A 14276-nucleotide genomic window follows, 5' to 3' on the forward strand; every position below is an offset into this window, starting at 1 on the left:
CTAGAAAGGACTTTTTTGCTCTGTCTTGCCATTGGTCATTTTGGATGTCTTTTCTTCAATAGAATGAACTCTCGATGAAAGAACTTTGCCACGTTGATCTATCTCTTCAACCACCGTCTTTACTAGTGTGGTTTTGGGTAAATCTAGAAATAAAACTTATGTGAACAGACATACTTAACTTGAAAGATTATATGGCAAAGAATTCCATTTCTGGTGGCAATATAATTATATATATATATATTGGTGAAAGCGTAACTATAATTAAAAATAATAGCTATAATAATAGTTTAGTCATATAAAATATTAGGTTAAGTTAAGCGCACTTTAGTTAAAATTTCTTATAGACTGTTCCTATAGAACATGATTGTCATTAATATAAAAATATTTTATGCAAGAGAAATAGATTTTATTACCTTTAGATGTATTCCCTGTATTTCCTGCTCCAAAGCTCTTGAATTTGGAACATGAACTGTTACAAAAAAAAAAAAATTATATTTCTTGTTATTCTAACTTAACAAATATTCGTTGAATCATGAATAAATATGAAGAGAATGGAGGATAAAGTTTTGGGGAAGGATCTCGAAATTCACAAGAATGAACATGGACAAGTTGGGGCTTCTGTAGATACTACAGTGGCTGCCCAGGGCAGGTGAGGAAGATACTGTGATGCAGAATATGTTGAAGAGATGCCAACAGAGGCCCAATAAAATAGACTTGCTTTTCTGCAATGGGTTAAAAAAAAAGAAAAGGCTTGGAGGTGTAGAGAGTGGATGGGAGCCTACAGTTGTGGACTACAGCAGGTAAAGTTGGATTTTCACATGGTTTTACTTACTTTCCATCTCCATCTATGAGGCGGCAGTAGGTCTCGATCTCCTTCTCCAGATGGACCTTGATGTCGAGGAGCTGCTCGTACTCGAGTTTCTGGCCCTCGGTCTCGGTTCTGACCTGATGTAGCTGCTCTTCCAGGGCTCCGATCTGAGCTTGGATCTGGGCGAGCTGGGAGCAGTAGTTGCCTTCGGTCTCAGTCAAGGAGCACTCCAGGGAATGTTTCTGTGGATGCAGAAGGTGCCAAAGTGAAGGATGAAATGCCTTTAAGGATAGGTGGACCCATGTTTCTCACAGAGGGGCAACACTTCTCCTTAGGTGAGCTGTGGATATTTGTGGGTCTTGTCACAATCAAGTGTGTAGAGGAGAGGACATGACTGGCATTTACTAGGTGGGATCCAGGCACGCTGGAGGTCCTGACTTGGACTGGGCAAGTGGGATATGTGGCCCTTTTCTTGAGGGCTTTGAATGTGCTAAACTGCAAAGTTGGTTTGAACCACAAGGTCACTGGTTCAAGCTCACCAGTTTCTCCTTGGAAACCCTGTAGAGGGTTGCTATGGATTGGAACTGACTCGAAGGCACTTAACAACAACAACCACTAGATAATTATGATATTTAGGTAATGTTATTGGATTTTTCATATTATTGGATTTTTGTGTATTTTAGGTTGCCTGTTGTTTTTCAGTCCTTTCTACTGTCCAGAGGGGATACTCATCACCTTCCAAAGCCTTTTGTGCTGTTGTTTTTTTTCTGATCCATTCTCAGTTTTCTGCCATCCACCAAAGACCTTTTTAATTAAGCACTTGAGACTGAATGAATATCTTAACATGGGTAGGATTTCAAGACACGAGACAGACTCCCTGTGACACTTTGTCATTACTCCAGCTCATTAGACGGTGCCCGGTCATTATTTGAAACTACTCTTATGAGTATTAAACTTCCTCATTTCTGCTTCCATAGTCTGTAATTTGTCTTAACATGTTGTTTATCCCTACTTCAATTAAGGCAATTTTCCTCTTTCCCTTATCATATAGAAATATGTCTGGGTAGTTATTACTTCTCTTGACATTGATTATTATCTTTGTGTCCACCTACACTCCACTCTTTCATCTTTCTTTACTTCTTGTGTAGAGTGACTCCAGATCTTAGAGTTTAAAATAAAACGTATTTATTCAAAGAAAGCACTAACTTCCATCTGTTTCATGAAATGCTCTACAGTAGTTGGATGGATAGGTTTACATATCATGTACATTGCATTTTAAAAGACTTCTCTTATAGTCTTTATATATATATGTGTGTGTGTATATATATACCTGGTGTAGCATTGTAGGATAAGCACAGGACTGAAAAGTCTTTCTGAGCCATATAATTGGTGGTTCAAACTCACCTGTCACTCCTGGGAAACCCTATACAGGGTCGCTATGAGTCAGAACCGACTCAGTGGAACTTAACAATGACAACATGACATTATATTCTCATGATTGAAAAAATTGTGTGTCCTTACTAATTTATATTATCTATTGGTTTTATGTTGATTATAAATGGTGATTTTATATGGTGTGGTGCTGGTAGGAAAAAACACTGGACTGCTGATCTTCAAGGCCGGTGGTTCAAAACTACCAGCCACTCCTGGGAAACCCTATACAGGTTGACAACAGCAAAAACAACATTGATTATATTGTCTAAAATTGTAAAGGGGGAATTATGTAGTATTGATCAGAAAGGACAGACATTGGGCTGAATGGACTGAGAACCAGTGATTTAGATATGATGTGGGTGCTGCTGGCTCTCCAGGCATAGGAGTAGAAGGCAAACAGGATGATTAGGGGGAAGGTGAAGCAACTAGTTGGAAGAGAGGCCCAGGGCAGCCTGCCCTGGTGCTGTCTGCTTGGCTATTCAAATCTGTAATTTCCCTGATGATGTGTCCTCATATCACATCTCTTTTTAAGGTTGCTAACTCATACTTCGGACATATTGTCAGGAGGGACCAGTCACTGGAGAAGGAGATCATGTTTGGTAAGGAAGAGGGTCAGAAAAAAAGAGGAAGACCCCCAAAGAGATGGATTGGCCAGGTGGCAGCATTGATGGACTCAAGTGTGGCAACAACAGTAGTGAGGTTGGCCCAGGATCGGGCAGTGTTTCGGTCTGCTGTGCATAGGGTGGCTATGAGTCGGTGCCGACTCAATGGCACCTAACAACAACAACAATACTCCTGTAGAGTCCTGGATGGTGTGAGCAGTTAACACGCTTGGCTGCTTACTGGAAGGTTGGAGGTTTAAGTTACCCAGAGGAGTCTCTTGTTGGTCTATTTCTGAAGAATCCACCTGAAAACCCCTGTGGAGGAGAGTTCTGCTCTGACACACGTCGGTCACCACGATCACCATGAGTCAAAATCGACTCGACAGCAACTGTTTTTAAAATAATCTTATAAATCAGAGGGGACAGCATCTTAATTTAGTCTTCTGCTGCTAAGGCTGTGTTGTAGATGAGGAAATAAGAAATGATGAACTTGGAAGTCTGGATATTACAGGAAGCATGTGAAATGTTTACATATTTAGGTAGCTCTGATTTTTACAAATGATTTGTGTTCTAAACTGTAGAAGGCTGAGCTTAGAATTCCTCCTGTGACAAAAGGAAGTGAGGTAGCATGCCATCACCATTCTCTAATGCAGCTCTATTGTGTGGTGAGCGGGCTTCTGTGGATTCTCTCTGAGCCCAAGCTGCATGCCCTCTAACTACACCATGGTGTCTCAGGAATTTCTTTCCTTCAGAATAGCTGAGAGAGGGAGGATTCATACTCAGGCTGTAGCAGCAGGAAAGGGCCCTTAAGATTCTAATTGCATGAAAGACGGGAGTGGGGAACAAGGCAGATTCCTGGAGCACTCCGCTACCACCTGGCAGTAGTGATAAAGGTTCAAAGCTTAAGTTGGAGTCACTCAATGGTAAAAACTAGTTTCCAGTTTAAATATTGTATAGTAAGTAAGAGCGCACTGGGACTTTCTTGTGGTCTCACTGCATTCACAAACTGTCCTAACCTGGTGTCCTCAGGGAGTCGGACTCCTTGGGAGACATGGATGCTATAACCTTTAAAATCATTCCTTTCAGATGCTGTCAGCTCACACCTCAGAAAGGGAGAATGGTTTTGGGTTATCTCCATGGTAACCTTTGAAGTCATCTGGGTGCCTGTGGAGGGGTATGTGTGAAGATTGGACATCTGCCTGGACACTTGGGGTGAAGAGGCTGACACTACACTTTCCGGATTCAGATGTGTGCCCTCTTTTTCACTGCTGGATGGTAAGTAAATACGACTTTTGATGTATTTTCACCCATGGTAGGAGATGCTGGTTTGAGGCTTGGCTCTCTGCTCTGTGGGACCTACCCTTGATTTCCGGGTGGGCCAACACTGCTTCTGCTTGCTGTGAGGCTAAGAGGAAGTAGTTATGCGGTGTGTTGGTTATTTTCATGAAAAGGGCACTAAGCCACTGACCGCTGGCCCAGAAGGACATCACCGGTGATCTCTAGTTAACCTGTTGCCATTGGGTTAATTCTGATACATGTCGACCCCATGCGTGTCAGAGTAGAACTGTGCTCCACGGGGTTTTCACTGACTGAGTGTTTTGAAGTAGACCACCAGACGTTTCTTCCAAGGCACCTCTGTGTAGACTTGAACCACCAACCAGGGACTCATCAGTGGTCTCGGGGAGGAAGAAAATGATCTGTCTCTCTTTCTGAGTGTCTCTGTTTCGGCCTTACCTTTTCTCTTCTACACCCAGTTACGTATTTGCAGGTAAAGCGGTAGTAAAGAAGAAGGGAAGGGTTTCCTCTTAGGCAAGCTCTTGCCTACCGTTGCCAAGAGGGACTGCAGCTCAATCTCCAGGGTCTGCAGACTGCGCTTCATTTCCGTCAGCTCATTCCTGGCAGTGGAGGCTGCTCCTGCATCGTCAGATATCTGCTGCTGGAGGGTGGCACTCTAAAAGACCAGGCACACGCAGGTTAAATGGGACCTGTGCCCACCAGAGGGCACCAGAGGGCTGTCTAGGCTGGCCTCACCTTTTCGTTGAACCAGGTCTCGGCATCCCTGCGGTTCTGCTCTGCCAGGTCTTCATACTCAGCTCGCATGTTGTTCAGTAGAACCGTGAGGTCCACTCCCGGCGCCGCGTTCATCTCCACATTCACGTTCCCCCCAGCTGCGCACTGCAGAGCCTTCATATCCTGGGAGGGGGACAGGAGTAAGTGTCTTTGTTGTGGTTGTTATTGTTAAGTACCATGGAGTCCGTTTTGACTCATGGCGACCCTGGATAGGGTTTCTGAGGAGCAGCTGGTGGGTTTGAACTGTGGCTAGCTGTCCAGTGCTTGTCTTACAGCGTGACGCCAGGACACATTTTATATTTGCGTGCAGTCTGAGTGTTTTCAAAAACATAGCTTTAATGTCTCAACGTTTGTGGCTTAGATTGGATGTACAATTCACAGCACACAAAAATTTTAACTTATTCTATCTATATTCATGCCAACAATCTATTTAAGTAGTTACTTAATTACTTTGTTCATTAACCATACACACACAAACACATGTGGGCGAGCACACACACACACACACACACACACACACACACACTAATAAGCACTCATGTTACTCCAAGAGCAGCTCTCTATTCTTTTAAATGATGATGAAATACAAAGATCAGAGTGTGATTAAACCACCCAGTCTTTTCCTATATGGCAGGTAGAGATTCTGGTGATGGAAACTGAGTGGTAGGAAAGACAAGTAAATGTCCTTACCACCTAAGCTTATATCTTAGAGACGACAGCTAATCTGCACTAACTCATTTAAAACTTTTACCATCTCTATGCGGTAGGAGCCTTGGTGGGTTAAGTATCGGGCACTGAGCTGGTTTGAACTCCCCAGCGGCTCTGCAGGAGAAAGATGTGACACTCTGAAGTTATAAAGGTGCATAGTCTTGGAAACCCGTGGAGCAGTCCTGTTTTGTTCTACAGGGTGGCTATGAATTAGAATCAGTTTGGTAGCAGGTGGGTGTGCATGCATGATTAGGTATATTTACAGATTAGAAAGTGGAGGCACACAGAGGTAAAGTAACTCACTTAAATTACTTAATATTGTCAAGAGCTGTGATTTAAACAAGGGCACTCCAGCTATGCTTGTCAAGTTGGTTCTGACCCATAGTGACTCTAAATAAGGTGTCTGAGGAGTGGCTGGTGAGTTTGAACTGCTGACCTTGTGGTTCGAACCTACCCTACAGTCTAGTACACTCTCCTACAGCACCACACCAGGACTCCTTGGTAACTCCTAGTGTGGTGCTGTGGGATAAAACACTGGTGTACCCGATCAGTTTGAACTACAAGGTTGGCAGTTCAAACTCACCAGCCGTTCCTCAGAAACCCTATACAGGGTCATTATGGTTCACAACTGACACAATGACACTCAACAACAAAACATGGCCTCTTTAGGATGTGCCCCAGATAAAATCATTAAGCTGTCTGACCTCGTCAGAGAATGGCCTTCTGGACAAATAAGCAGACCAACCCTCTGGATTTAAGTCCTTTAGGTAGTTAACCGTTGCAGCTGAACTGTTTTTGTTGGATTCTTATCATGGTTGTTGTTGTTGTTGTTAAGTGCCTTCGAGTCGGTTAGCTCTACTTTATTAAACCTTTTTTTTTAAATGAATTTTTACCATTTTTTTGTGGCTTTCCAATGTCTACCAAAAAGTAAAAGACTCAGTACATTTCTATGTTTCTGGGTTTTATGTGCGATTCCATTTGAAGAAAAATTCTTGTTGCTGTCAAAGTTTGGAAATCAACAAATTGAAGTTGTCACTAAAGGCACTGGTCATTGGTGAGTGTGGAAAATATAATACTGTCAGGGGACGTTGGGATGTGAGTGGCTTTTTTCCCCATCCTTGGCACAAAGGGACCTCCTTGCATGGATATGTTTTGAAAGGGTCTGTGGAGCTTGTTGTGATCCTGGTGGTAGCTGGATGCTTCTTCTAGTTTGCTTACCTGCTGTAGTTACTATTTCTTCTCTTCCTTCCCTGATACTCATTCCTTGGCATGACATCACCGTCTCTACAGTTCTTGGATCTGCGTCTCCCTCTCTTGCTTCTACTCTGGTTATCTGACGATTCCAGGGCTCTGCTCTATTGATTATCTTCCTTCTCCTTGTCTCTCTTGAACTTTACGTTTTTTTCTTTTTAATATCTCTCATCAATTTTGTCATTTGGAGTAAGGGGACTTGGTGATTTAGTAATCTCCAACTAATGATGTTCTGGTATGGTACTGCAGGATCATGCACTGGACCACAAGGTCTGTTAGAACTGTAAGGTTGGCAGTTCAAACCCACCGACTGCTCCTTGGAAAGTCTACACAGGGTTGTTATGAGTCAGAACTGACTTGATAGGATACTTCCTTTCAAACAGCCAATGATAGGATACTTCGTTTCTCAGTGTGTATGTATAATTGTGATAAATGTAGTGTGTCTGAAAAATTTTGTTTCTCATCCATTGTTTTGGAAACTTTTGGCATTACTTTTAAGATAATCTTTTTTTTTTTTTTTTAAATTGGCGGTGGTGGGGGTGGTGAAGCAGTCTGGTATTAAGTGTGAAATGGTTATGTTGTTATTGCTCAAAGTCCAATATTAAAATAAATCCAGGCACTAAAGTGGAAAGCATAGTGACCTCTTCTCTGGTCAGAGAGGTCTTTGGTAAAAAGAGACCCTGAGAAGACCCTATGAATGAACTAATCTGGCTTAAAGAAAGATGATTACATTAATACAAAAACAATGTACTATTGTCAAATGGATAGATTGTCATATCAGTCTAAGAAACATGGAAGGGTGCAGAGCCCTTTGTTCATCTCTATTTCTTTGGGCATGGGAATAGAGGAGCATGGGAGAAGGTGGGCTTCTTTATATGTCCTGGCATTGCTGGAATGATTCCAGTGAGCATAAATTACTGCTGCAGTAAGTTCTCACAAGCATTAAGATGTACAAGAGTTGTGCTTTGACCAGAAGTAAAGCCTCTCCTACCTCCTCATGGTTCTTCTTGAGATACGTCATCTCCTCACTCAGGGATTCGTACTGCAGCTCCTGGTCGGTCCTGCAGAGCGTCAGCTCATCCAGCACTCGCCGGAGCCCATTGATGTCGGCATCAACGCTTTGGTGAAGAGCGAGCTCATTTTCATACCTTGCCGGGCATAATAGGAGTTTTAGTATGAGTTAGACTACGTCAAGGAATTGAAAAATAAAATCTCAATTGCTTTAAACTGAAAATTAGAAAATTAGTTAGAACTCAAATAAAATAAAAATGTACAAAGAAAGGTCCCCCACTTCCTACCCAATTAAGTGCAGTATTGTTGTCGTTAAGTGTCATCAAGTCATAGCGACCCTGTCTAGGGCTTCCCAGAAGCAGCTGGTGGTTTTGAACCGCCGGCCTTGTGGTCCAGTGCATTATCCTCTAGCACCAGGACCCCTAAGTGCTGGTGATGAGCCCTTATTCATTCCCATGCATTCTAATAGTGCCGCCCAATGAAATTAACACATACCATTTTAACATTTTACTTTAGTTAATAAGTCAACGAACATTTACCAAGCGCCTACTTTGTACCTAGCGCTGTTTTAGGCAGGCATAGAAAGGCAAGACTTTAATCAATATGCAAGACTTTAATCAATATGTAAGGAGCTCTGGTAGCGTAGTGGTTACGAATCGGGCTGCGAACCGTAAGGTCAGCGGTTCGAAACTACCAGCTGCTCCGCGGGAGAAAGATGAGGCTTTCTACTCCCGTAAAGATTTACACCCTCGGAAACCCTGTACAGGGTCGCTATGGGTCGGAACCAACTCGACGGCACTTAATAACAACAACAATCAATATGTAGATATTTTTAGTATTCTTGACTGTAATCACACAAATCCCTTGTTCCTTTTACTTTTAAGTTATAGTTTATTCTACTTGAGATACAATTGAAATTTTATTTAACAAGCTAAATAGGTAGGATCCTTTTTCTAGAATACAATCCTTTCAGCCACCTACTTTAGCCGGAAGTCATCAGCAGCCAGTCTGGCATTATCAATCTGCAGAATGACATTAGCGTTAGCAGTAGTGGAAGTGATAATCTAGGAGAAATCAGAAGGGAGGACATTCCAAATGAATTTGCTGTTCTAAATTATTGTTTTAGAAAATAGAGTGTTACACAGTGCATCTTTTGTATAAAAATTTTCCTCCTTAATTAACAATCAAAATACTTAAAAGATAATTTAAAAATTACAGATTGGGTTTGATGTCTTCTCACATCATTCATGTAACTCTTAGAATTTAATACTTTATCTCTGAATATACTCCAAAATGAACACTTAAAACTCTCCCAACTGCCATCCAGTTATGACTCATGCTGACCCCATGTGTGTCAGGCTAGAACTATACTCCACACTCTTTTCAATGGCTGCTTTTTTAAAGAAAAAAGATGGTCAAGCCTTTCTTCTGAGGTACCCCTGGGTGAACATGAATCTCCAGAAGCTGACTAGTCACATTTAAAATATATTGAAACTTATAAATGAAAATGCTTATTTTAAACTAATAGGTATAATTATTTATCAAAAAAATACTCATGCAGTTCAGTATCAAAGACATGGAACAGTTATGAAACTTTTCTTGTTGTAGTCCCATATCTGTGGCTAGGTAATTCTTAGTTTTGAATATTGTGAATAATTCCAAATTTGTGATTTCTCACCTTATTTTTAAGATCCTCAATGGCTAGGTGATATCTGCTATAGTCATGGTCCAGTCCACGGCAAGATCCAGGACCGTACTTTTCGTACCAACCCTTGATTTTTTGCTCCAGTTCAGCATTTGCTTCCTCCAGAGCTCGCACACTATCCAGGTAGGATGCCAGGCGGTCGTTGAGGTTCTGCATAGTCACCTTTTCATTCCCAGAAAGAAGTCCTCCTTCATTTCCAGCAAAGCCCACACAAGCAGCATTTCCAAGGGCACCACTAGCATGGCTCCCACCAGGAGTACTGCCCAAGGGCCCTCCCAGGACACAGGAATAACTGCTTCCCGCAGCAGAGCTGCCACATGCATTGCTGCCTGCAAAGCCTGGCCCTCCACTGGGGGATCGGGCAGATCCAGTTCCAGAACGTAAGCAAATACGCCTGGATCCACTAGAAAATCGGAGCGACATGTTCTTATGAGAAAGTTCACCTTGGCTGTGGAGAGCTATAGCATCAAAGGAAGACAGAACATTGTGCACTGACTTCTTTGGACTTTTATACACAATTATTGGGGTGTTTCTATTGAGTTATGTATGTCAAAAGAAAAATGGCATCATTCAGATTAGCATGAAATTATGTATAATTGGGTGATTTCTTTATAATTAATGTCTAACATCCCTGGGTATTGCTTCAGGATATTTGTTATCTTAAATATAATAGGGTTAGTTCTATATTAAGTTCATTATTTTAACTTCTAATTTTGAGTGAGTAATTCTTTACTTTCATCTAGACCCTAAGAATATACCATCCTTATCTGATGCAGGGTATTATAAAAATTTTAAAGTTGGCATGCTTGTGATAGGTTACCATGAGCTCTAGCAGGGTCTCATTTACCTTATTTACCCCAGACATAAATTAGCAGAGTAAAAAATAAAGTATTATTTTTAAAAATATCTTGGCAACTTCCCTGATCTTATCATTGAGAGTGTCTTCTTTATTACCTTTAGAGATGACAGAAGTATTGGACTCATTCCTTTATTAAATGTGTGCTGCTATGATTAAATCCTAAGTGCTATCTTCAATGCTAAATGCAAACATGGAGACATGGTGCTAAACGCGGAGATGAAAAATATACAGCTACTGCATCTAAGGAATGTCTGGTCAAGACCAGGAAGAGGCTGGATCATGTTTCGCTTTCTGTGCTAGTCTGAAGAGTTTGCAGTGAATCCTCAGTAAAGAGCAGGCGGCAACATGATCAAGTTTAAATGAAGCTAGACGGTCAGGAGAAACAAATAGTATCAGTGAGAATGGAGTTGACAGGACTTGGATAGAATTGGCAGGTCTTGAAGTTGACAGATTTGGGGATGAGTCTTAGGTAAATGATTTCAGACACTGTGAGGACCATGGTAAGATGAACTGGAATATGGAATACAGGCAAAAGACGATCGGTGGGAAGGTTCTGAATTCCGTTTGACCCATTGAGTTGGAGGTGCTGGTGAACTGTCCCAGATGAAGATGAATCATAAGCAGTGTGAACGTTTTGGAAAAGCACACACAGTATTGGGGGAAATGCCTGATTAGAACAGTGGAAAGCATGCAGTAAATAGCAGCCATTATTATTGTTGGTGTTATAAGTAAGAAGTGTGTGTGAGGGAAGTCTGAGCTGAAAGGAAAGTGATCCGAGCAGCAGGGATTTGAGATGGTGACCAAGAAGTGTGGGAATGAAGAAGCTAGAGAGGACAGGCAAAAAGAGAGACAGGAAAACTTGATGTCAGGTTCTGGAGGGAAGACACATAAATAAGGTGGTTTGGCCACAAGTACAGTCAAGGGATTCCTGGTGTGGCACTGTGGGTTAATGCGTTGGACTGCAAGGTTGGCAGTTCAAGCTCACCAGTCGCTCCTTGGAAATGCTATGCAGGGTTGCTATGGGTCAAAACTTACTTAATGGCACTTAACAACAACTTGACAACAGATGGTGAGAGCATCTTGAACCTAGCTAGTTGGTCCCATAGCTGGCCGTTAAATGTATTTTCTGGGCAAAGATGTAGGTCCTTTTCAGATGTCACCTAATTCAGTGCCTTTATTTGGTAACTTGAAGCAATTTTCTCAGAGTAAACAGGCCTGTTCAAGGTCACCTTGAGATTCTGGCACCATGAGCATACTTAGTTGGTGTTATTGTTACGTATAGCAGAACGAAACACTGCCCGATTCTGTACCATCCTCACAATTGTTGCTGTTTGAGTGCATTGTTGCAGCCATTGTGTCAGTCCATCTCGATGAGGGTCTGTCTCTTTCAGTATCCGCGTGTTCTGGTTGAATGACTGCCCTTTAGTCTATGTACAGGTTCCTCCTGAGCACCATGAAATGTTCTGGAATAGCCATTGTTTGTCATGTTATCCAGGGTTTATTATGAGCCACACAGTCAAATGCCTTTGTGTGGTCAACAAAGCACAAGTAAACATCTTTCTGGTGTTCTCTGTGTTCAGCCAAGATCTAGGTGACATCAGTAATGATATTCCTCATTCCATGTGCTATTTGCATCTGGCTTGACTTTTTGGCAGCACTCTGTCGATGTACGGCTACAATGGTTTTTGAATCATATGCAGCAAAATTTTACTTGCATGTAATATTAGTAATATTGTCTGATGATTTCCACATTCTGGAAGGTCACTTTTCTTGGGAATGGGCACAAATATGGATCTCTTCTAATGTGTTGGCCAGGTAGCTGTCTTCCAAATGTCATGGCCTAGATGAGTGAGTGCCTCTAGTGCTACATCAGTGTGTTGAACAATTTTAACTTGTATTCCATCAATTCCTGAGTCTTGTTTTTTGCCAATACCTTCAGTGCGGCTTCTTCTTCTTTCAATACCATTGATTCTTGATCATATGATAGCCCTTGAAATGGCTAAACAGCAACCATTTCTTTTTGGTAGAATGGCTTTGTGTATTCATTCCATCTTCTTCTGATGTGTTCTGCATCATTCACTATTTTGCCCATAGAATCCTTCAATTTGGCAACCCGAGGTTTGATTTTTTTCTTTAGTTCTTTCAGCTTGAGAAATGCTGAGTGTGTTCTTTCTTTTTGGTTTTTTAACTCCAGATCTTTGCATATTTCATTATAAAGCTTTGTCTTCTCAAGCTGCCCTTCGAAATTTTCTGTTCAGCTCTTTTACTTCATCATTTCTTTCATTCTCTTTAGCTAGTCTATATTCAAGAGCAAGTTTCAGGGTCTCATATGACATCCATTTTGATATTTTCTTTCTTTTAAGTCTTTTTTATTTACCCTTTGCTTTCTTCCTGTAAGATGTTCTTGATGTCATTCTACAACTCTTCTGTTCTTCAGCCATTAGTGTCTAATGCATCAACTCTGTTCTTGAGATGGTCTTTAAATTAAAGTAGAATATAGTCAAGGTCATAGTTAATCATACAAATATTTATCTCTTCTAATCAGTTGTCTTCTAAATTTCTTGGCATAGACAAGTGAGTGTTTCCAGCACTACATAGTTTGTTGGACCATTTCAATTTATATCCTGTCAATTCCTGGAAGCTTGTTTTTCATCAATGCCTTCAGTACAGCTTGACTTCTTTTTCAGCACCGTTGGTTTTGATTGTATGCTACCTCTTGAAATGGTTTAACATCTACCACTTCCAATGGAATGCAGAAATCATCAAACAATATCATTAATATCACATGAAAGTAAAATTTTGCTGAAGGTAGTTCAAAAACCATTGCAGCAGTATATCAACTGGAAGCTTCCAGAAATTCAAGCCAGATTCAGAAGAGGAGGTAGGATGAGGAATATCATTGATGACATCAGATGTATCTTTGGACTAACTCAAAAACACCTAACAACAATTATTTTTATTACAGTGACTCTCTGTAACCAACCCTTCCATCTTCGATTGTTCAATGCTTCCTGCATTGTTCAATATTTTGTCCGTAGAATCCTTCAGTAGGGTAACTCGAAGCTTGACTTTTTTTTTTTTTCAGTTCTTTCAGCTTGAGAAATGCTGAGTGTGTTCATCCCTTTTGGTTTTCTAACTCTGCGTCTTTGCCCTTAGGAATCTTCTGTTCAGCTCTTTTGCTTCCTCATTTCTTTCATTCATTTTAGCTATGTTAAGGTCTAGAGCAAGTTTCAGAGGTTCTTCTGACATGAACATGTTTTGTTGTTTGTATGTGTCATTGAATTGGTGCCAACTCATAGCCACCCTGTACGGGGTTTCTGAGGAGTGGCTGGTGGTTCAAACCGACCTTGAGATCCAATGCATTATCCTGTATCAGCACATCAGGACTCCAGAACATGATTTAGCTATCACTAATTAGCCTGAAAGAATATGCTAATACAAATGTCTACTTAGGAGAACAAACAAGATGGCAGAGAGGGTAGAAGTGAATGAGAGGAGCTCCATCAGCAACAACACAGAATACCAGAATACCGGATCAAGCAGGCTCAGGGGATGGTGCCAGAACTCTGAACCACACAGAAAGGAATATTTAGAAAGTTGGGAGGCTTACAGCCAGTGGAATTTATAGCAGAAGCAAGAAATCCTGTGCTTCCTAATCCAAGGCACTCATCTGCTCCCTGAGTGACCATCTTGGACAAGACTGAACCAGGGAAGGATCAGAGCAGCCACGGACGCCTGACAGAACCGTGGAGATAAAGGTGTGGACATTCTTTTTTCGTATCTGTTTATTGTCCTCTCGCTGTCTGCGCACCTCCATTCTGGTGATTA

The 14276-nt window shown here is 41.4% G+C and overlaps 1 protein-coding gene across 1 annotated transcript; it reads right to left on the minus strand.

Annotated features, from left to right (window-relative positions):
• Positions 1-10012, minus strand: KRT28 (keratin 28). Its single transcript, XM_006832599.1, has 8 exons — positions 9563-10012; positions 8866-8948; positions 7865-8021; positions 4876-5037; positions 4670-4795; positions 833-1050; positions 414-469; positions 1-143 (listed from the first exon to the last, which is right to left on the minus strand). Exons 1-8 carry the CDS (start codon positions 10010-10012, stop codon positions 1-3), a joined length of 1395 nt encoding a protein of 464 aa, XP_006832662.1.
• Between the last annotated feature and the right edge of the window lie 4264 nt (positions 10013-14276).

This window comes from Chrysochloris asiatica, unplaced genomic scaffold, assembly GCF_000296735.1.
Source record: "Chrysochloris asiatica unplaced genomic scaffold, ChrAsi1.0 scaffold00007, whole genome shotgun sequence".
Taxonomy (NCBI): domain Eukaryota; kingdom Metazoa; phylum Chordata; class Mammalia; order Afrosoricida; family Chrysochloridae; genus Chrysochloris; species Chrysochloris asiatica.